The 22,023-nt window shown below is 36.0% G+C and overlaps 3 protein-coding genes across 4 annotated transcripts in view; all 3 read right to left on the minus strand.

Annotated features, from left to right (window-relative positions):
• The window catches only part of LOC306763163 (protocadherin alpha-C2-like), a gene marked incomplete at its 5' end in the record, with an annotated part of 198,701 nt that overhangs the window by 84,624 nt on the left and 92,054 nt on the right, over window positions 1–22,023 (minus strand). The gene's annotated exons all lie outside the window — the stretch shown is intronic.
• Window positions 1–22,023, minus strand: part of LOC306763013 (uncharacterized protein) — a gene marked incomplete at both ends in the record, with an annotated part of 63,124 nt that overhangs the window by 15,940 nt on the left and 25,161 nt on the right. The window contains 5 exons of the mRNA XM_079249681.1: window positions 1,390–2,181; window positions 2,680–2,808; window positions 4,463–5,329; window positions 5,846–6,291; window positions 9,134–9,257. Of these exons, the coding sequence (XP_079105807.1) occupies window positions 1,390–2,181; window positions 2,680–2,808; window positions 4,463–5,329; window positions 5,846–6,291; window positions 9,134–9,257 (2,358 nt within the window). The remainder of the gene's footprint in view (window positions 1–1,389; window positions 2,182–2,679; window positions 2,809–4,462; window positions 5,330–5,845; window positions 6,292–9,133; window positions 9,258–22,023) is intronic.
• Window positions 1,360–9,712, minus strand: LOC306763015 (protocadherin alpha-3-like; the record flags this gene model as incomplete). Its single annotated transcript, XM_079249683.1, has 4 exons — window positions 1,360–3,573; window positions 6,653–6,772; window positions 9,129–9,257; window positions 9,608–9,712. 4 exons carry the CDS (start codon window positions 9,710–9,712, stop codon window positions 1,360–1,362), a joined length of 2,568 nt encoding a protein of 855 aa, XP_079105809.1.

Raw genomic sequence — 22,023 nt, forward strand, 5'->3', positions numbered from 1 at the left:
AAACAGAATATGAGAAGATAAAAATGGTCTTGAGCTCATTTACTGATAATAAAATCAGATCGTCGTCGCATCCCTCTCTAACCTCTGAATCTCTTTGTCTGGCTTGAGAAGCATCCCTTTCCTCTAAATATGGGTGGAGCCGAATGCCACTGTTTAGCTGTCCAAATGTGACGGTCTGCAATGTCCTCCTGTGGACAATTCTAAGAACTACATTCAACATTATGCTACTGTTAAAATTACCCTTAACTTATTAACCTCTCATTGAAGCTTTTGCGAAATTGTAAGGGTGTACAACAATATGCAAAACTTTGCATGTCCACTAATTTGGATTTTATAATAAAAAGTTACTGTTGCTCTGTTAACAATATGCTACTTTGGGAGTTTAAAACAGAAATTGAAATAGCTTTGCTTGAATTATGTAGGTTACAGTCACGCCACTTTATAATCCTCGATTCCCAAAACAAGTCAAACAAATAATGTTTGAGGAAAAGGGAAAATTTGTACTCATTTAATGCACATACATTTTTATAATTACTGTGTGTATATATTAATTATAAGAAGCATCGCTATGAACAGCACACAGATGGAATTTTAAAGCGCATAAGCAACACACCGTTCCGTCAGGATGGGTGGTGATCATTGGGGCGCTGCATCTGCTGAAACTGTTGCATCTGACAGCTATCAGATCTATCTATCTATCTATCTATCTATCTATCTATCTATCTATCTATCTATCTATCTATCTATCTATCTATCTATCTATCTATTATTACTACAACAATAACAATAATAATAATAATAATAATAATAATAATAATAATAATAATAATAATAATAATAATAATAATGTCTAAACAAATTATAAACTGCGAAAACCAAAAGATTCGTGAAGACGTGGAAGTTCTCCCATTTTTCAAAGACACAGTCGGTGAGGATCAATTAAATTTTCTAATTTATCCCTGAACGTTACGAAGCCAGTTTAAGATCTTTCATCAGTTAATGAAAGTAACTGCGTGACGTTTCTTTACCAGAAAGGACTACACATTCACTCTTATTTCAGCACCACGGACAACGACACACTCGATAGATGTGTGTGGGGAGCTTTTTTAAAGTTAGATGTTTCTTACTCATGCGAAACTATGTCCTACATGTCAACAGTGTTCTACAACAGCACATATGAGAATGGCAAGTTAAAATATGACAAATTAATTAACAATACAGTTAAATAAATAATTACATACATACATACATACATACATACATACATACATACATACATACATACATACATACATACATACATACATACATACATACACTTACTTATTGACTGATATCAAATCAGGATCTAAGGTTGATTTACAGATTGTAAATTGTATACATTCTTACCTTTTCTTTGTTGGGTAAAGTCTGAGTTCTGGTAAAAGTGTCTCCTCCATTAATACTGATCAGTTCCGCATCTACAGGTGGAATCGGTGCAGGGAAAACCAGTACATCACTTTTTAATGTGTCCGAGCTGAAACACACGTCGTACTGCTGAGTAGCTTTAGAGTAAGACCAGCTCCCGTCAGGGTGGGTCGTGATCATTGGGGCGCTGTATCTGCTAAAACTACGGTCTGTCCTGTGGCATCTGACAGCTATCAGACTTATAAGACTCAGCAGAAAGATGACTGACACCGAAACAATGGCGATGAGCAGATACATGTTCAATTCAGAGAAATTGTCCTCCTTCATAGGAACATGTCTGAAGTTTGTGTGGATATCAGCTGTGCTTTCAACCACCACAACATCAATGGTCACAGAAGTTGACAGAGAAGGTTCTCCATTGTCAGAAACCAGCACCACCAAAGGGTGAGTTTTCAAGTCATTGTCACTCATTCTCCTCTTAGTCCTGATCTCTCCAGTGCTGGTTCCGATCCTGAACAGATTATTTCCTTTAGGCTCAGACAGGTGATAAGAAAGCAGCGCATTGTATCCAGAGTCTGCGTCCACGGCCCGGATCTTTGCTACAAAATATCCTGCTTCAGCAGAATATGGGATTGTCTCACTGTTAACAGAACCCTGCTCTGAATATGGCGCTAAAATTACTGGACAGTTATCATTTTCATCCAGGATGAAAATATTGACAGTGAGGTTGCTGCTGAGAGGAGGAACACCAGAGTCTGTTGCCTGAACTTTAAACTGGAACGTTTTTAATTCTTCATGGTTAAACGACAGAAGACTGACTATATCTCCGGTCTCTGAATTTATATTAATCATAGATGATGATGTTGTGCTGTTGCTTTTTAAAAAAGAATAGCTAATCTGGCCATTTTTATCGATGTCTGCGTCAACTGCTGAAACAGTATTAATAACGGCTCCAATGGGACTATTTTCTTTTACATAAACATTGAGCACTTGCTCCAAGAAACGAGGCGGGTTGTCATTGATATCAGAAACTTGAATATTAACGACATTGGTGCGAAAAAGAGGTGGGATGCCTTCATCTGTTGCTATTAAGGTAACATTATATTCAGCCACAGTTTCTCTGTCAAGCGGGTTATTAACTACTAAAGAGTAGTAATTTTTATAATTATTTTCCAGTTTAAAAGGGGTCTTATTTGCAATAGTAGTTTTTACTGCTCCGTTTTTTCCTCCATCTTTATCAAGCACAGAGACAAGAGCAATAGCTGTTCCTACTGGTGCATCTTCGTTTACTTTGCTTAGTAGTGATGTCACAGAGATCTCCGGAGTGTTGTCATTGATGTCCATCACCTCTACCAGCACTTTACAGCGAGCAGACATTGGAGGCTGGCCTTTGTCACTTGCCTGAGCATGGATCTCAAACACAGGATTTTCTTCATGGTCGACATTACCTTTGATTGTAATTGCACCTGTGTATTTATCTATTTCAAATATATTTAAAACATGGTCCTGACCTTTACTCCTGAATGAGTATTCTATTTCAGCATTTAATCCGTTATCTGCGTCTGTTGCATTTAAAATGATAACTGTGGTACCTAATGATAGATTTTCAAGAATACGTGCTTTATACAAGGCGCTGCTGAAAACTGGGGCATTGTCATTTATATCCAGAACATTTATAACTATTTGCGTTGTCCCTGTCTTTGGAGGATTTCCTCCGTCGACAGCAGTTAGTTTTAGTTTCACTTTATTTTCTTTTTCTCTGTCCAGTGCTTTCTGAAGCACAAGTTCAGCTGACACGCTGTCTCCGCTTTTGTGGATCTCTAAAGAAAAATAATCATTTGTACTGAGCCTGTATGTGCTGACATCATTCTTTCCAACATCGAGATCGAGCGCTCCTATAAATCCGAATTTTCCACCTGGAACTGTACTTTCTGCAATGTTAATGGACTGCAGATTCTCAGGAAAATATGGTGCATTATCATTTATATCTACCACATTTATTTCTAAACGATACAATTTGAGTGGATTATTGATAATGGCCTCAAGACTAACTGTACACATGACAGCCTTCGCGCAGAGCTCCTCTCGGTCTATTCTTTCAATGACATTAAGACTTCCCGTTTTAAGATTTACATCGAAATATTTTTTCTTTGAGCCGCTAACGATCTGAAACATACGAGTCTCCAGATCATTAACGTTAATATTAAGATCTTTAGCGATATTTCCAACGGTAGTACCCGGGTGTCCTTCCTCTAATACAGAGTAAGAAAGCTGCGCACATACCACTTTCCAGTAGCATTCCAAAAGAACAAGGACTGTATAAATCCTAAAGGCACTTTGTATCCTTCCGGCTGACATATTGATATCCAGTTCTAAAACATGTGTATTCCACTAAATACCGTGCGGCAGTTCTCTAGGCCCATAAAATTGCAAAATCCAGAATAGTCGCTAGTTAAAGGGTTCTAGACAAAATAAGGTCCACACGGTGCATTGTCGCTCTCTTTGTAACAAAGCCTTGGTAAGCAGCATCCCCTGAACCAGGGAGGGGCCTCGAGAAGCTTACTGAGCATCAAAATGTGACAGTCTACAATGTCCTCGTGTGGTCATTTAATATGATTACATTCAGCAAAAAAAGAGAGGAAGTCAGTAGAGGAGTTTTTGAATGAAAAGTGTTAAGAATTTTTCTGGAGTAGGAAAAAACAAACATACAATAAAAACAAAACAAAAAAAAAAAAAAAAAAAAAAAAAAACATAAAAAGAACATCAGAACAGTCCAGTTCACTCATATAAAATCACAAATTTACTGCTAGGACCACAACTTCGATAAAATTATATTTTTTTCAAAGTCCATCCAACGTGACAGTTAATGACAAATTATAAAGCAGTGCCTATTTATTCAATTGTGCGATCACGAACAATGTAATCGCACATGCAAACCACTATTATTCATTCTCTACCACGAACAACGACATACACACACATTGAATCTAAATAAATTTGTTTCGGGTACCATGTACAATGAAAACGTCTAAAATATTATTATAGATAAACTCACCTTTTCTTTGTTGGGTAAAGTCTGAGTTCGGGTAAACGTGTCTCCTCCATTAATACTGATCAATTCCGCATCCGCAGGTGGAAACGGTGCTGGAAAAACCACCACATCACTCTTCAATGTGTCTGAACTGAAACACACGTCGTACTGCTGGGTGGCTTTAGAGTAAGACCAGCTCCCGTCAGGGTGGGTGGTGATCATTGGGGCGCCATACCTGCTAAAACTACGGTCTGTCCTGTGGCATCTGACAGCTATTAAACTGATGAGACTCAGTAGAAAGATGACTGACACCGAAACAATTCCGATGAGCAGATACAAGTTCAAATCAGAGAAGTTGTCCTCCTTCATAGGAACATGTCTGAAGTTTGTCTGGATGTCAGCTGTGCTTTCAACCACCATCACATCAATGGACACAGTAGATGACAGAGAAGGTTCTCCATTATCAGAAACTATCACTACTAGAGGGTGACTTTTTAAGTCATTGTCGCTCATTCTTCTCTTAGTCCTTATTTCTCCAGTGCTGGTTCCGATCCTGAACAAGTTGTTTCCTTTGGGCTCAGACAGATGATAAGAAAGCAGCGCATTGTATCCAGAGTCTGCGTCCACAGCCCTGATCTTTGCTACAAAATATCCTGCTTCTGAAGAATATGGGATTGTTTCACTGTTAACAGAACCGTGCTCAGAATATGGTGCCAGAATTGTGGGATTGTTATCATTTTCATCCAGGATGAAAACGTTTACAGTGAGGTTGCTGCTGAGAGGAGGAACACCCGAGTCTGTGGCCTGAACTTTAAACTGGAACGTTTTTATTTCCTCATAGTTAAACGATTGTAGACTCACTATTTCTCCTGTCTCTGCATTTATATTAACCTGTGTTGATGACGGAAATGTGTCAACTTTACTTGGTAAAAACGAGTAGCTCACCTTACTATTCTGGTCCATATCAGCATCATTTGCAGTTACTGTAGTAATTGTTGTACCCTCTGCACTATTCTCCTTTACATATACATTTATTGTGGCGTCTGAGAACAACGGTGCGTTGTCATTTACATCAGAAATAAGTATAGAAACTGTACTCGTCGTTGAGAGTGGCGGAATTCCTTTATCATTCGTGACTATTGTGATGTTGTAATTTGGAACAAGCTCTCTGTCCAGACACCCGTCAACCAACAATGAGTAATAATTTTTATAGTTTTTTTCCAGCTTGAAAGGAACTTCATTTTTAATTTGGACATTTACATCACCGTTTTTTCCACTGTCTTTATCTAAGGCTGACATAAGTGCAACTACTGTGCCCACAGAAACGTCCTCTTTCACTGTACTATGTAATGATGTCACTGTGACTTCAGGAGCGTTATCATTTAGGTCCACTACTTCTACCAGTACCTTACAATGAGCAGACATCGGAGGCTGTCCTTTATCACTGGCCTCAACACGTATCTCAAAAGCCTTTCTCTCTTCAAAGTCTATATTGCTTTTTACCTTAATCACTCCCGTGTGGGATTCAATTTCAAAGATATCTAGGACGTGATCTTGATCCTTGCTTCTCAATGAATACACAATCTCACTATTTAGACCCTCATCTGCGTCGGTGGCCCTTACAACAATCAGTGTTGCGCCAGTTGGCGTGTTTTCGGGAATTTTTGTCTTGTACAATGATTCACTGAAGATGGGGATGTTATCATTATTGTCTAAAACATTGATAACGAGCTGCGACGTGCCTGATTTAGGTGGGCTTCCTCCATCTACAGCAGTCAGTGTCATGGTAATCACAGGCTGCTTCTCCCGGTCTAATGTTTTCTGCAACACTAACTCTGCAGACACAGTGTCACCTGCTTTGTGCACGGCCAAAGAAAAATGTTCATTCTGGCTTAATTTATAAGTACTAACCCCATTTTTCCCCACATCTGCATCAGTTGCTTCAGATAATGCGAATCTAACCCCTGGTAAAGTGCTCTCTGCGATATACAAATTTTGCAGTTCTGTATTAAACAGAGGAGCATTGTCGTTTACATCTAAAATATTCACGTCAAAACGATAAAGCTTCAAAGGGTTATGTATTACAGCTTCTACACTTACTGGGCATATGAGTCCCTCAGAGCAAAGCTCCTCTCTGTCTATTCTTTCATTTACGAAGAGAACACCAGTCTTTAGATTTACCTCGAAAATGTTTTTCTTTGATCCAGCAATAATCTGAAATGTACGGGATTCCAGGTCTTGTGTGTTAAGATTTAGATCCTTTGCGATATTTCCGATTGAAGTACCTTGGTTTACTTCCTCTGACACGGAATAGGAGAGCTGCCCAACAGCACGCTGAAAGCAAGAAATCAGCAGAAAAAGCCATAAATGTGTCCTCAAATAGCTCCAGTTGTAAGTCAAAGACATTTCTGTCCAATGTGAACAAAGACTAAATGAGACTTCCAATCCTGGCCAGATGTTTTCGGTAAAAAGAGGATACAAATGTCATATGATCAATGATAATAATATTGTGTGGGGTTTTCTCTGTGCTTCGTGGCTTTATAACAAAGACAGAGAATGTGTTCTTGTCGCCTGAAACAGGAGGGGCTTAATAGCATCAAAGAGTAGCTCTGCATCTGATGGATCAACAGCGACGCATTGTGGAGAAAGATTCACAATTCAGAAAGAATGATGTTGATTTTACTGCAATAATAATAATTAATAATTTTGCCAAAGCCAGCTGTTTCAGAACCATGGACAGCGCAATACGGTGTGTGTCCTGACACAAAGCTGAAGAATGTATTATTAGAAAGCCACACATAGCTTTCTTTCCCTCTGTCTTCCTGCTTTTTTTAAACTCACTTTTTTTTTCTTTTTAAACAAAGAAGAACATTTGCAAAATGCTTGGTACTGACAGCAAAGTAAGTGTTATATTTAACAAACTAAAATTGTCTTTTGTGGCTAACAAAAGCTGTTACATACCATTTCTTTGAGAATCCATGCAATGGAAATAATCTATATATAGCACCACACTTCTCTAAATAACCACTTATATATTTCTGTCCACTACACAACCCTCCAACATAAATGAGAAATCCATCATTGATTTTTTATGTACTTTGCTTTTTCTTCTTATTTTTATAGAGGCAGCAGTTATGCCCTCATAAACATTCGCTCATTTGTAATCCCAGGATTAAGCCATAAATTCACAAATCCATGCCCTATTTCCATTGAGAAGGAAACATGATTTAATTTGAAAATATTAATAACCATCTCACAGCCACAGTCGTTTGTTAACTCCCCAATGCAATGAAAGTACTGACTGACAATAGATATCTTATGTGGCGACTTGTTTAAATGTATGTGCATACATCATGTAGCATGATGAGATAAATACACAAGGTGATTATTTACAAACATACAAATATGCACACACATATTCAAAGACCACCTGGTCTCCAGTACCTACATGACCCATGATAAAATTCAGTGATTTGTGAATTTATAGGTCAAGGTCTACATTACATCCGCCTTTCAGGATTTCAGTCTGGATTATCTTTCTAATAAAAAAGAATACATAATCAACATGAAACACACAGATGCAATAGTTAAACAGTTTATTGACACATACACATGTACCCCCCCCCCCCCCCCCCCCCCCCCCCCCCCCCACAGACATGCACATATTCCTGTTGTAATTAATTTACTGTCTGTCATCAGTGTCACAGTAAGTTTGTGCAGACACTAATGTTATGTTTAGTGTATAATATTAAATATACTACCCATACTATAACATATAAATAAAGTTGTTATGAAGCTGTAATAAACATCTCCATTTGTTTAAGAATATACACTAAACATAACATTAGTGTCTGCAAAAACTTACTGTGACATTGATGACAGACAGTGAATTATTCACAAGAGGGAATACGACAACCTGTGGGTAAATTAGCTTGTATTACTGAGCATGCCCATTAGGCCATGTCAAGGACAGTTATAATGTGTAATGACAAGATGGCATAGACATCTATGATGCAGCTCTTCTGCAAAACATCTGAAGACTGATTAGTTAATAAATAATTAGATTTTTATCTAGTAATGCAAAAATAATTTACCATAAATCAGGTTGCAAACATATACTTGAACATGCCAATTCATGTAAATTTAATGGATTCTTTGGTTGATTTAATTTTTCAATCCCACTGGAAATAAACATTTTAGATTATGCATAAACCATGTATGCACTGATGAAAGTCACTGCGTTATCCTGAAGATATTATAATGGAGTTTGTGAATAATTAATGGTGAATAAATTGCCTTTTAGAAAAATACACAATATGAGCTCCTTGGTATATCAGGAGCTGAGCTTAATAAAACCTTTAGTAAATTATCTGTCATCCAGCTACTTTGTCTGCTCATTGTTCACATGACTAAGCTTAAATGAAGTACAGGAAACACCATGTGCAGTGCAACCAAAGGGGCAAATGAAGCAGAGTGGTAGGACATGGAGGAGGTTGCAGGGGTGGAAGCAGCTAGCAGCACATTTTGGGTGTGTTCAGTGCAATTTTCAATGGGTTACACAATGAAAAGCAACCATACTGCATTACTTGGCTACTGCATTTATTCCTTCTGATGTATTTGTTGTTTTCCTTTGCAGAGCCATGAATAGGGTGCATGTTTTTAAGCAAGTGTGTGTTCAAAGGGTGTGTACTGTACCAATCATGTGAGAGTGAGTATACAGGGGGAGGGGTGCTATCCGACACGCTCCAAGGCGAGTCCTCCCCCCTTTCTCTTTCCTCTCTCCTTGTGCACTGCTCTCTCGTCTCCATAGCAACAACATCTTAGACACAAAAGGATGTATCGTGCACAAGCACACATTCACACACCCACACTTACTAGTGCAGAAGCCTGTGGGTTCAATTTTACAACACATACTACTGAATGTGTTGTAAAAATACTATTGTTTTTACACAATATTAGAAAAAGCAATTTATTAAATATTTACTCCTATTTACTCTTACACTAGAATGTATTGTTGTTGTATCTTAGCATATATGCTTCCTTGTTAGGGACAAACACAAAAATGCAGTGATGTATACAGTATATATACACAGAGTCATATCATGGTAGGGTGAAACCATACTATGTATATCAGATGTCTTGGGTTTCAGTTGAACTGTGTGTACTTACGGTAGCACTGCTGCAGGATATTCTATTTGCAGCATTTTTACAGCAGAGTCTGCTTCTCTCCATCCCCTCAGCTCCTCGGAGAGCATGACCTTTGGATTCTGCCATGCCCAACCCACTGCATCCATCCTGACTGAGCCATGAACAAGCGAATGCAGCCGCAAAATCCTATCCTTGTAATTTGTACAACACACCCTGATTTGCATTAGATACTAATATCACTTTGCTGTTTTGTGTGAATTGGAGCTTATCATAACACAAGGGGGCAATATTTGTCTTTGCTTTTGACCATTCTCTTGTGTGATATTTTGCTCATGCTTCAGATATTTTTATTTTCATTTTCTGTCTTAGTGCTGAAACCAAATCCACATGTTTAGCTGATTCTCTGATAAGCAGCAATAATATGGCTTATGCTGCAGCAGCATTTAGTAACAATATGACTATAACCACACCCTGAAAGCAGAGACTAATGACTTGGTCCTTCAAAATTAGCAAGATTAGGGGAGATTAGAAGTAAAACAACTAGATTAATGCAGAAGAAATAGATCACTGAGAAGTTAATATCAAATGAGGGCACATTAAATAGAAAAATAATAGTAAAAGACAGAAAAGCTGGAAGAGAAATGAGATGAAAAATAAACAGGTGTAAAATTTCTTTTCCATTTACTATGCAATTGTAAATGCATTTAATAACTCATAAATACAAAAAAAAAAAGAAAAAAAATCCTGCACATAAATATTTGTGAAAGATGAAAGAAAAAAAGAAAAAAAGTGATGCAGGGAAAATGAATCACTCCTCGTGTTTTAATCCAGCTACCACTTAATCATTTATTGCCAAATCTACACTTGCTTCCTTTGGTTTCTGCATTAAGTAGGACAGGGGCGGGTCCACAAAAACATGAGCCGGAACAAGATGAAAACCGGGACACAGCAATATGGAGCATGCTCACACTGATACACAGACACACACCCCCTGAGAGGCACATAACACAGTGGAAAAAAATGTTCACTCATTTGGAAAGTAATGGCATATTGCCCAAAAATCATATAATTACTTACTCTACTGTAAAATAATAAGCATTAGAAGCACCATGCTTTGTCTGCAATGCTGTTGTTCTCATCAGTGAAAATATGTTGCTATTCCAATGAGGTGATAGAAGAGTATATCAGGGTCTTTTAAGTAAATGTAGTTACGCTACAATACTAGTATTCCTATTATATTATTTTTGCAGTTTTAACTATATTTTAAAACTAATATTATTTTAAGTGTTTTATAGTCTGCCAAAGCAGCAGCACTAGTCAGTGCTTCCAGTACACCTGTGGTTTAGTCAGAAAGATATAAGAGCAATAAACATAGGAAGATATGGACAAATTTAATTCACACATGATTTCTCCTTTAGATTCCATAAGAAGGTAACATCTAAATTGGTAAACATAGACAACAGACTGTCATAGCAAACAGTCATGGTTTACTTCAGTGCAACAGATCATCTATCCACACTGACAAAAAAAGAGGATGTGCTGTATGGTTTAGTAACAGCAGATGTAACCCAGAAATCTGATTGGACAGCTAGAATCAATGTGACTGTAATGAACACTCTGATTGGCTAAATATTGTGCCTAGTGACAAAGGCAACATCAGATACATCCATTCTTTTACAGACAGCACCCATAATTGATTCACCCTCTTGTATCCATGGTGATGCATATGCAGCTACTGCCATTGCCCCTCCCTTCATCCTGCTCCACCGCACCCTTCCATATGAGCACTCACTGCATATGTCAAAAACAAAGTGTTTGTTTTTGCCTCATCATAGACATTCACATGATTTATAGCTAAAATAATTTAAATTAGAATATCTAAAGAAATATTAAAATAATAGTCAATCCAAATAAACATTATTTGTTCTTTTTCTTTATGACCCTCACTCACCAAAAAATAAAATAAAATAAAATCCTGAAATAAACAGTATGTTGAGATGAACAATAAATTTATATTTATAGTGAAGCATTGATAACCCTGACTTGCCAAGAAATCTGTTTACTGCAGATGTGGGCATACATTGTATTTAGCTTAAATCATACAGTGTGGAAAACGGGACAGGACCTGTCAATGGATCAATACTGACACAAAGAACCAGTAACAATAGTAGTCAGTGCATTATCACATAGAAAGTGGCAACGTCAAAAACTGAATGCATTGACACACAAACATACATAACCAGTACTAAGTAATTTGTACTGTTTGCCACAAGAGGGAGCATTTTAACCCTTTTCTTTGTTCTCCTTTCCAGCCGCATTTACAGACAGACATGCTGATGTCAGAGCTACACTAGGATATAAAGCATCATATTGAATTAGCAATTTCACACTCTTCAGAAGCAGTATCAGTGGTAAAGCCACACTTATACTCTCGGTTTCTGCCTCGTTTCTGCTTTGACTACGGAAATTAAAACGCCGACTGTGAAAGATGAGAAAATAGAGCATTGTTTCAAACAGTACCTATGCACTCCTATTCAGCTGATGAAGATCAAAGCAAGAAGTAAAGACAAAGAAAAAAGCCTATACAGTGCAGCTGAAAATTGTGGAAAATATCTAGTATTTAGTTTGGATCTTGTTTCTGCTTTTGTTTTTATTGTACAGTCATAGACACATCACAATTAAACCATAGCTGAAACTAATTTATATGTTTCAAACATAAGTACACCATACATGCATGCATCAGTACAAGATTGTATACCATCTGTTTACTTGCTTAATAGTAACAAAATATGGACTCTGCAAATGGTAGATGTACACAGCAAAGTGCATTGCAGGTGCAGATTTGCTGCACTAGGGCACGTCCCATTTCTTAAAAAAATGAATGAATAATGGAAGAGAGTGATGGCCTGCAGAGAATCTGATGTTGGAAGCGACAGGAATGATTTAGTGAGGTTGCTCCACTTTCTGCACTAAATCAAGAACTATTTATAAAATAATGATTTGCAGACCAATCATTTAAGCTTGAGCCAGTGTTTTCCAAAAATAGCAAACACCATCTTCCAGTTTCTTCAGCATCAACATTATATATATATATATATATATATATATATATATATATATATATATATATATATATATGGGCATCATCACAGCATACTGGGTGAGACTGTTCCAGAAATAGGTGGAGAATTATGTGTTTTAGTGGTTGCGTGTGCTGTGCTGGTTGGAGGATTGCATGTTGGTGTAACAGAGAGGGGAAAATAGAGGAACTATAAAAAAAATACACATATATGTTTCCTGTACTCCAAAATCTGTATGATTACAATTAATTCAAGTTTCATTAATTTAATCTTCATGGTGATTATGAGTTCTTATTAAAAATAAGAATGTATTAATCCTGAGGCTTTATGAAACTACTGACACTGTTTTAAACATCTCACAGAATTATTCAATAGAATTTAGCTATTTCTTTCTGCAGACCATAGACTTGAATAAACACAAGTCTCAATCAGCTTAGTGTTACAAGTGATGGAATTCGCTGTTAAGATATGAGCAAACATACAGCTGCTGACATTTTAAGCACATTTGATGAGCTGAGCATTCTATGAATGAACACATAGAAAACAAACAAAAAAAACCAAACAAACAAACCAAGTATATTTTAACAAAAAAAAGGGAACACAGTGTGTGAAAATAACATGCAGCTGCCAGTTTAGCCTGGCATATAGAATAAGGCTGAATTACTCTCTAGCACAGCATCCAGTGTTTATATCCTCATTCAGCTGCTTCTACTAATCACATTAAAGAAGCAACATTGAAGAATAATCACTTTACAGTGTTTATAAATGCCTCCATCCAGGTCTGAAGAGAAAACTGACATGAGTGGCAGAATAGAAAGAATACTAAAAAACAAAATGTTTCCCAATGAAATGAAAAAAACAAAAACAAAAGAAAAACAAAAACAAAGGGTAGGAGAGGCATACTTAAGTGTTCGATTTAGTGATTTGATCAGATTATATTCAGTGTAGGGTTTATATGCTGGTTTCAGTTCTACTGTTTAATCAGTATGGACCTTTATTATATTTTTTCTTTTGCTGTTTCACACAATAAAGGAGGGATGTCAAATTAACATCCTTGAGGGCTGCTGTGCTGCAGGTTTCAGGTGATTATCCTCCTCCAACACAGCTGGTTTAAAGCAAACAGATCTAACAGCTTATCATGCATTTCTTTCCAAGGACCCAATTGCTCGATTCATGTGTTGAAGATGGGAAACATCTAAAATCTGAAGGATTAGAATTTGAACTCAGTGCATGATATCCTTTTTCCATAGGATGCATCTTATATGCAACCTTATCTTTTTTAATTATTGTTTGTGAGAAGTTGAATAGCAATAAGAAGAGCATTACAGCACTAGCAGTAACCATTAGCTCATGAAACAATCTTTGCAAAGACCATATGTATAATAATTTATAGATTAGGAAAGCATTTAAAATGTTTCTGTCTAGTTGTGTCATTTCACTTGTACATGTTTTTACAAGCATCAATACAGAAGGGAATGACAAAGTATAAAAACACATAAGTCCACACTAATGCAATTAGATCTACATAAACTTTCATATCCAATTGCCCTCACTTTATTAAAGTGATATTCAACAATCCATAAAACAGCATGCATATTTATTCATATTTAATCAGTCCCTAAATCAGCTACATGCATTTGCATGACCAAACTCAAATAAAACATGAAAGGTGTCGTGTGTGTCTCACAGGCTGTATTCTTCAAACTGTTACAGGGGTTTTTCACACTGTCATCTATCTGAACTGTGCCCAAATTGCTGTTTTGATTTCTTTGTAAGAACTTTTCTCACATCCTTCCCTTTAAATTACACCTAACTATGTGATTATCCTTCTCCATATGTCTGTATGTTCTGTGGAGCAATGTTTGTTTCCCTTGTAATACTAGCTTGACTCTCTGCATAGTGGACTGAGTTCCTGGCAAGGAAGAAAACTTATAAAATGCTATTGGCATTTGATGCTCCAGTTTTCTATATTTCACAGAAGGTTATACATGACAAAATATGACTCATCATCAATTGTTGTGGTTAAGTCTAAAGGGCTGCTGCTAACTGGGTTTCTTCTGTTCATAGTAAGAATTTATGACTATTTTGGAGCAGGATATCACAGGCTAAAATAGTGATAAACATACATCTGTTTCTGGACTTACGCATACAGTTAAATTAATGCTTAAGTATTTAAAAGGAAAAATGGAGCATACAAAAAATACACACACACAATGAGCATACTATGCAAACTCCAATTAGAAAGTTCTGAATAAAAGCCAGAATTTGAGATTCAAACCAATAATCCTTTTGGTGTAAGACAACAATGCTATGAAGTCTCTGATAGATACCATGATCAACAAAATAATTAGGGTTAGGGTTAGGGTTAGTTAGACTAATTTAGTTAGCTGTAGAGACTGAGCATATAGTTGATGTGAGTTTCCAAAAACCACTGAAAGTTCATGGCTTGTTTCTCTGTTCTTTACTAAATCTTTTCAGTGTTACAGGATAGAAAAAATAGGATAAACAAAAAATAAAGGTACTCTTATCAGTAAATATACTCAAGCATGGTCAAAGACTAATGTGTTCTCAGGGATCCACAGCAAAAATGAGCAGAAAAGAGAAACTTAAGCTTCATGGATGGTTTATTAAGCCAGAACCAATCAGAGGCCAGAGCTTAAAGCAGTCTTAATTGTCTTCAATTAAGCTTGTTAAAGCCCAAAACTTTCTCACATTTAAACAAGCAATAATTTACCAACACTATTAACTAAATGGCTCTAACAACCATTATTTGTGCAGGTTTTAGATAAAATTCAGAATTTTATCTACTTTTTGAATTTAGATTCATTCAAAAGGTTAAAGGCAGACTAACATCTAATCTAATGCTCAAACCACAACTCTTCTGTCTGTCTTTAATTCGGAAAGAGTGAGTCATTTCAAAACAACATAACAACAACCATGTGTTTATTTAATTACTTAAATAATTATTTAATTACTTGACCAACATTACAGTCTAAACTGCAAGAGATTACACAATAATATGATCACCAAATGTTGTCCTTTCCTTTTACATTATCCAATCAAAATGACCCTTACCTCAAGTCTAATAAAAGCTAGTAATGTTTGAGGAATAAGAGTTTACTGTGAGTTACAGATGCATAAAAATAGAGAATTTCGGTCAAACTATTTTTCTTTTTGTTTGTTAGCAGTTACATTTAACATGTGTAAAATGTCAGTATTTGTAAACAATTAGTCTATAGTGTAAACTGAAAGTATAAGTTAGACACTAATTTGAAGCATTAATGTATCTCTGTACTTAAGTCTGAACAAAGGCAAAATACTTAAACACATACAAATACATAGGTGGCTAAACTCTTCAAAAAACAAAAAGCTCTGGTTTGAAGCCTAAAAATACAGACTGGTTATGCTTCAAAAAGATGCTCTGACAAATACTGGAAAAAGGGGAAAACTGCAAAGTTCCTCTGCATGGTAGAAGACATATGAGAAGATTGTACTTGATGGTTTACAGATGAGGGTGACTACACTATGTATTGTAAGGAGAAGCAGCAGCCGAATTCCAGGAAACAACAGACCAAAACCAGAATCAAGTAAAAGAGAGAAATCTACTTCTGGTCATCCTGCAGTTTCAAAAAGCAACAGGAGGGGGCATAATGAAGGAGTATCAGCCAAAGGACGTCAGCATGCGTAGGAGGAGGTGGGGAGGAATGAAGAAAATCAGAGGAGGAGATTCTTTGTGTAAAGATGAGAATGTGAAGATATAAAGATAAAGACAAAGAATAGGGAAGCATGCTCACAAAGGCCTTGAAACTGCAATATATGAAGCTTAGAGACACATGGGGTTGAGAAAGTGTACTGATTGTAAAAACAAAGGTAGAGGAAAGAGAGGCGGTGGTAGGAGGAGAGAGTGCGCTATGAGTCAGGCTCATGCCACTAACAGCTATCTTCCACACCCATGTCTCTTTGTTTTAGTCATACGCTGCATCTACAAGATGAAATCCCTGAAAAAAGAAAAGAAATCAACACTCATGTAAATGAACAGCAATAAGATATACATAAAAAAACACACACATGCATATGTGTCTGTCATTAAATAAAAATCTTTAATCTGCCAAATATCATAAAAGAGTAATAGCACTATCACTAAAAGCCTGCATTCTTCATTCATTTTTAGGACAGATGGTTCAGCTAAAAATAAACAGCAGGCTGACACTGAAAAATGAAAAGCTACATGTGGGATGAAATGACTCACCCGCTGTACAGAATAGCTCACTGGTTCACATTTCTGAAAGATGACCAGAAGGAGTCATTTGACATTCAGTCCATATAAAAAAAAAATAAATAAATAAAACAATAATCCATTCTGTACCATATCTTTAATTACTGATTGAATATTCTTTAGTACATTGTCTGTGCTGTGCGACACCTAATTCTTTTGATAGTTGTAGCCTTTAGTAATCCCAGAACACTGAATTATAAATCTGAATTTACACAAAATGTGTACTGATAAAATCTATTTTTCTTTTATATGTAGAATTATCAGCTATTATTTAATCAAAGTAACAAAAAAAAAAAATGAAATAAAATAAAATTGGCAACTTTTGAAAGACTCTGTATTTTTGCTTTTTTTTTTTTTATGTGTTACTGTGTTAACTCTTTACCCTAAAATTTAAATGAGGCACTTTGGGGTTCATGCAAAGCCCAGTAAGTTCACATCTATTCAGAAGCATGCATTGCAAACATAGGCATGCATTGCAAACATTGCCATTATTTTGAGAAACATGCATGTTATAGAAATAGGATGATTTTGCTGACAATTGTTGAAATGGATTGATTGTTTGTTGTTTGTGGTCCAGTCTCCTTTATTATTATTCATTGCAAGATGTGTTCTTGAGATGAAAGTAAACTTTTTTGTCCCAGAGTGGGAATTTTTTATCCAGGCAACAAGTCACCGCAAACATCAAACCACTAAAGGGCCCATATAAATGTGTAATATTTTTAAATACAAAAAAAGAGTTTATAAAGCTTAAAATGGAGTCACATTTGGCTCTCATCCAGTCTCATTATGTTGTAGAACAAATGACATGTCATCACTAACTATTTAAAATGTATTTCCTGTCATATTCATTCTTCAGGGAGATTAAAAATCAACATTCAACATAACATCTATATTTGGTTGAACTGTGGGATAAAGCCAGTCTATGAAACAGTATTTGCCACAAAATTTGCTCAAATTTTCATGCATAACAGGAAATAGCATTAATATCCAAAGTAGAATTGGTACACCCCTCAAGTCAAACACACTGCATTGTGGTAGCATAAAATGAACCACTTGCACATTTAATGTGGTTGCATTTGGTTCAAGATCCTAAAAAAGAAACATTCAAATACAGCAGGCATACTGGAGAATACACTACAACAGGACTAAGTATTTTCCCCAGATGAGAGCAGCAGGCAGCGCAAAAAGGTACAAGAGAAGAGGAACTCTACAGCTAGAGACAGGATTTCTCTAACAGCCAGCATATGATTCCATCCATGAATGATCAGAAATAAACTCAACATCTGCAGACAAGTATATGGCATTTGTGTTTGTTTACCCCATTGACCCCTACAGTGAATGGTGCAAGGATACTTTACAAAGGGCAATCCTCTTATTAAGGCAGAATCCAATATCTTAAGCAGTCCACTCTGGTTTTCTACCACCCATTGGCATTGAGTCTCTCTCTCTCTCTCTCTCATATATATATATATATATATATATATATATATATATATATATATATATATATATATATATATATATATATATATGAGAGAGAGAGAGAATGCAATTATTTAACACAATTGAATTTTCTACATCTACACCTCAAGGTCAAAGTGAAGTTATAAAACAACAGCCAGTTACAAATTCACATTTTTTTCTGTAAACAACAGCTGTGCAGACATGGTCGATGTTGATTAATAAAGATACTACTTACAGTTGACAACTATATCAGGTAATAGTTTTTGTAAAAAAAAAAACAACAAAAAAAAAAACATATTTTTAGGAATGGTTAAAGTCACTACTATTGATGCTATAAAAAGAAAGATAACACATCAACATCAATGAGTCCTGAGCCAAGCTCTTAATCTCAAGGATTTGAGGTCACAATTGAAGACAATGTGTGCAAGTGCTTTTCATTAGTGCAGTGTTGTTAAAACTCAGCTGTTGAACAAGCTCGGACCAAGAAGGGCGGCTTCATACTTCCATTCAGCTAGAGCTGACCTATTCTAAAATGAGAGTAACAAGGTCCAACATATAGGCCATTCCTCACAGCCATTAGTCAATGGACTGAGAGATTATGAAACTGGATGCTTATATAACCGAGTGCTAGTGACGAGGAAAGGTTGGGTCTACTCACAAGACAAGGAATCAAGGACAAGTAAGATGGGAAATACAGAAAATTACTTTTGAACATTTCTGTTTAGCAATCGTAGGTGCTTAACAAGCTTGCAGAAAATAATTGCATGTCTCGTTAATAGCACAGATGTCCAGTTTTGACCCAAATACTGGAGAGTGAAGACCAGTTTGGGCCAAACAGATCAAAGCCTAATATGGATCTCAAACAGTCTCATTATTTTCTAGGACAAATGACAAGAGAAAAATGTTGTGTGACAGACTCTTGTCCCAAAGTTATGTAATACTCAAAAGCCTTGTGGTCCACTACTTTTAATGTTTCCTTGACACAAAGACGACTACAAATATGAATTAATGTAAAAACAATACTGTTTTGAATTAGTTCGTGTTTTGGAAATATTATACAAATTAGAAAAGGAGAAAAAAATGTTGGCTTTAATGTTTCTATGCATTACTCAAAATAATTTATTGTTGATAGAGCTTGACATATGAAAACATATTTCCTGTCTTTGCTTAACCCTCCTCTGCCATTCCACACACTGAGAACTTTGAATAGATGAACTAACAGATTATTGACTGAATATCCCATGAGCTGCACTGCAGCAGTGCTCCTGCCTGCTGACATTCACAAAATCAACCTCCTGATTTGCCAGAACCAAATTGCCTGAATGTCTGCAGAGTGGAAGTGCTGATGCAAACATTCACAAGCACAAGGACATGTAGTAACAGTCCAGACATCAAACTGGTCAACATCTGGATAACTTGCATTTGAGGTCATTCATCCCCCCCACCTTACCCACCAACTCCACCACCACCACTCCCCAGAGCCACAGCAGAGTAGCTACTGCAGTGAACATAAATTCTCCAGTCAAGCATGTTAAGAGCAGGTGATTCGTGATTTGAAAAAAATATTATAACTAACTGAAATAAACAAAACTAAATAAATAAACTGAAGTACTGTGATTAGTATAACAACATAGCACTACTCTTGTAAGAGAAATATGTCTGCTATTGTCTGTATTGAATGCTAGTGTGCATATTCAGTTCTTTTTCAAAATTATATCAGTAAAAGGCTTTTGCTGTAATTGTTGACATATGTTTGTATATGTTTACTTGGTAATGAACATAATGATAATATTAAGTGGTTTATCAAGTATACATTTTTACTTAGAACACTTAATTACTCCATTTTCCCAACATATAGCTACACAAGAACAACTGTAGTGTACACATTTATATAACCTATAACCTTATATAACCTGTTAATTATTAAATAATAGTTATATATTACACAAGTATGTTATTGCTATATTATGTTGTTATAGTTATGGAGGTTATATATTGCCTACATATGTAAACAACTACAGTATTGTTTGCTTAAGTTCGCATGTTTGTGAGGTATTTTCTGCTTTTAAATATCCTGTAGTTAAAGCTTGGTCTGTGATAGGAGATGACATTTAAATGACAAAAAAATATTTATAAAAATGTACAATCTTTCAAAAGAAAAAAATATTTAGTCACTGATATTTGACACTTAATTTTGATTATTTGACTTTTGTTCTCTGCGTCTCCCTGTTTTCTGACTCCCCACCATCCACCCAGATGTCTTTCTGTGGGGATTAGGCAAATGTGAGAATATACCATGTTTTGTTTAATGTTTGTGTAAGCACATGTGCATTTGTAAAGTGTAAACGTGCCTGTTTCCGTGGTACAGCACTGTCTGTGTAAATTAGATTACCGTCATTGCTGCTGACCTCAATGTGAATGGCACTACGCTCAGACAAAGCAAGAGCAATGCGAGAGAAAATGCCCCACTGACACACAACAGCACATTCTGCATCCACAGTCGCAACCCTACAGGCATGAGGCACAGAAGCATAGAGCTAAAAAACATGTGGCACAACTAGAGAGGAGGCAGAAAGGCAGTCAGAAAATGATTGAGAAGGGGAACATATGAAAGAGGAAAACGAAAGGCTAAAAGTGGGAAAAGGAGGCCAAGAGGGGGATGGGGGAAGGGATGAGTAAATTCAACATGGTGGGAAAGGAACAGTGAGGAGACTGAGAGAAGCTGCGGAAATAGAGGGAAGGTAAACACTCAGCTACTATATATGAAGCAAAATACAGGTAAAACTGATTTCTGCAAGAACTGGCACAGAGAAACATAATTTAAAAGTTTAAGTATATAGGACAAATGAAATATGTGCAAAATGCAGAAATAGGCTGCAAACTAACATGGTACAACCTAATGCATTTTAAAGCTTTACATAAACTGTGGTTTATTGGATGAAAAAGCTTGATGTAAACTAAATTAGTAGCAAAATCATAAAGAGCAAAGCATGTAAAATGTTAAGACAAAGTTGCCTGATTGTTTGTGAATGCAGAAGTTCCCCTTTCAAACTCTGGCTTTTAAGATGTTTGTTGAACTTAGTGATAGTTTCAAGATGATCCATAATATTGAAAAATCCACCAAAAATTTTATTTAACAACAGTGAACAACAAACATAACTTAATATACATAAATGTATGATACTGATTCTAATTTATAATATGAGCCTTGTGATTTCATCATGCTTACCTAAAAAATACTATTTATGTTAGCAAGAAATGAGTTTAGTCAGACAAAGACAGGACTGATATTAAGAAAATGACCTGAACTTTGAATAAACTGGAAAAATAGTCACACATAACACAATGTGTGACAATTACCCTTTTTTCAAGTTTTAAATGATAATTTCTTTCTATTTTAGTTTTAAAAAGTCCAAAACGCTGAATTAATTTCCCTTTACTTAAATCCACATTTTGCTGACATATGCATGTCAAAGGGGAATTCACAAATGGCAATGTGCTTAAAACCTTCTTAAAATTTGTGTTTGTAAATTTTATATATCACTTTTGTTATTCACATTGAATATATAGCTTCACATCAAGACCCTCAAAACAAAGATGGAAGTGATCATTGATCA

The sequence above is a fragment of the Telmatherina bonti genome, assembly GCF_933228915.1.
Source record: "Telmatherina bonti genome assembly, chromosome: 12".
In the NCBI taxonomy this organism is placed as follows: Eukaryota; Metazoa; Chordata; class Actinopteri; order Atheriniformes; family Telmatherinidae; genus Telmatherina; species Telmatherina bonti.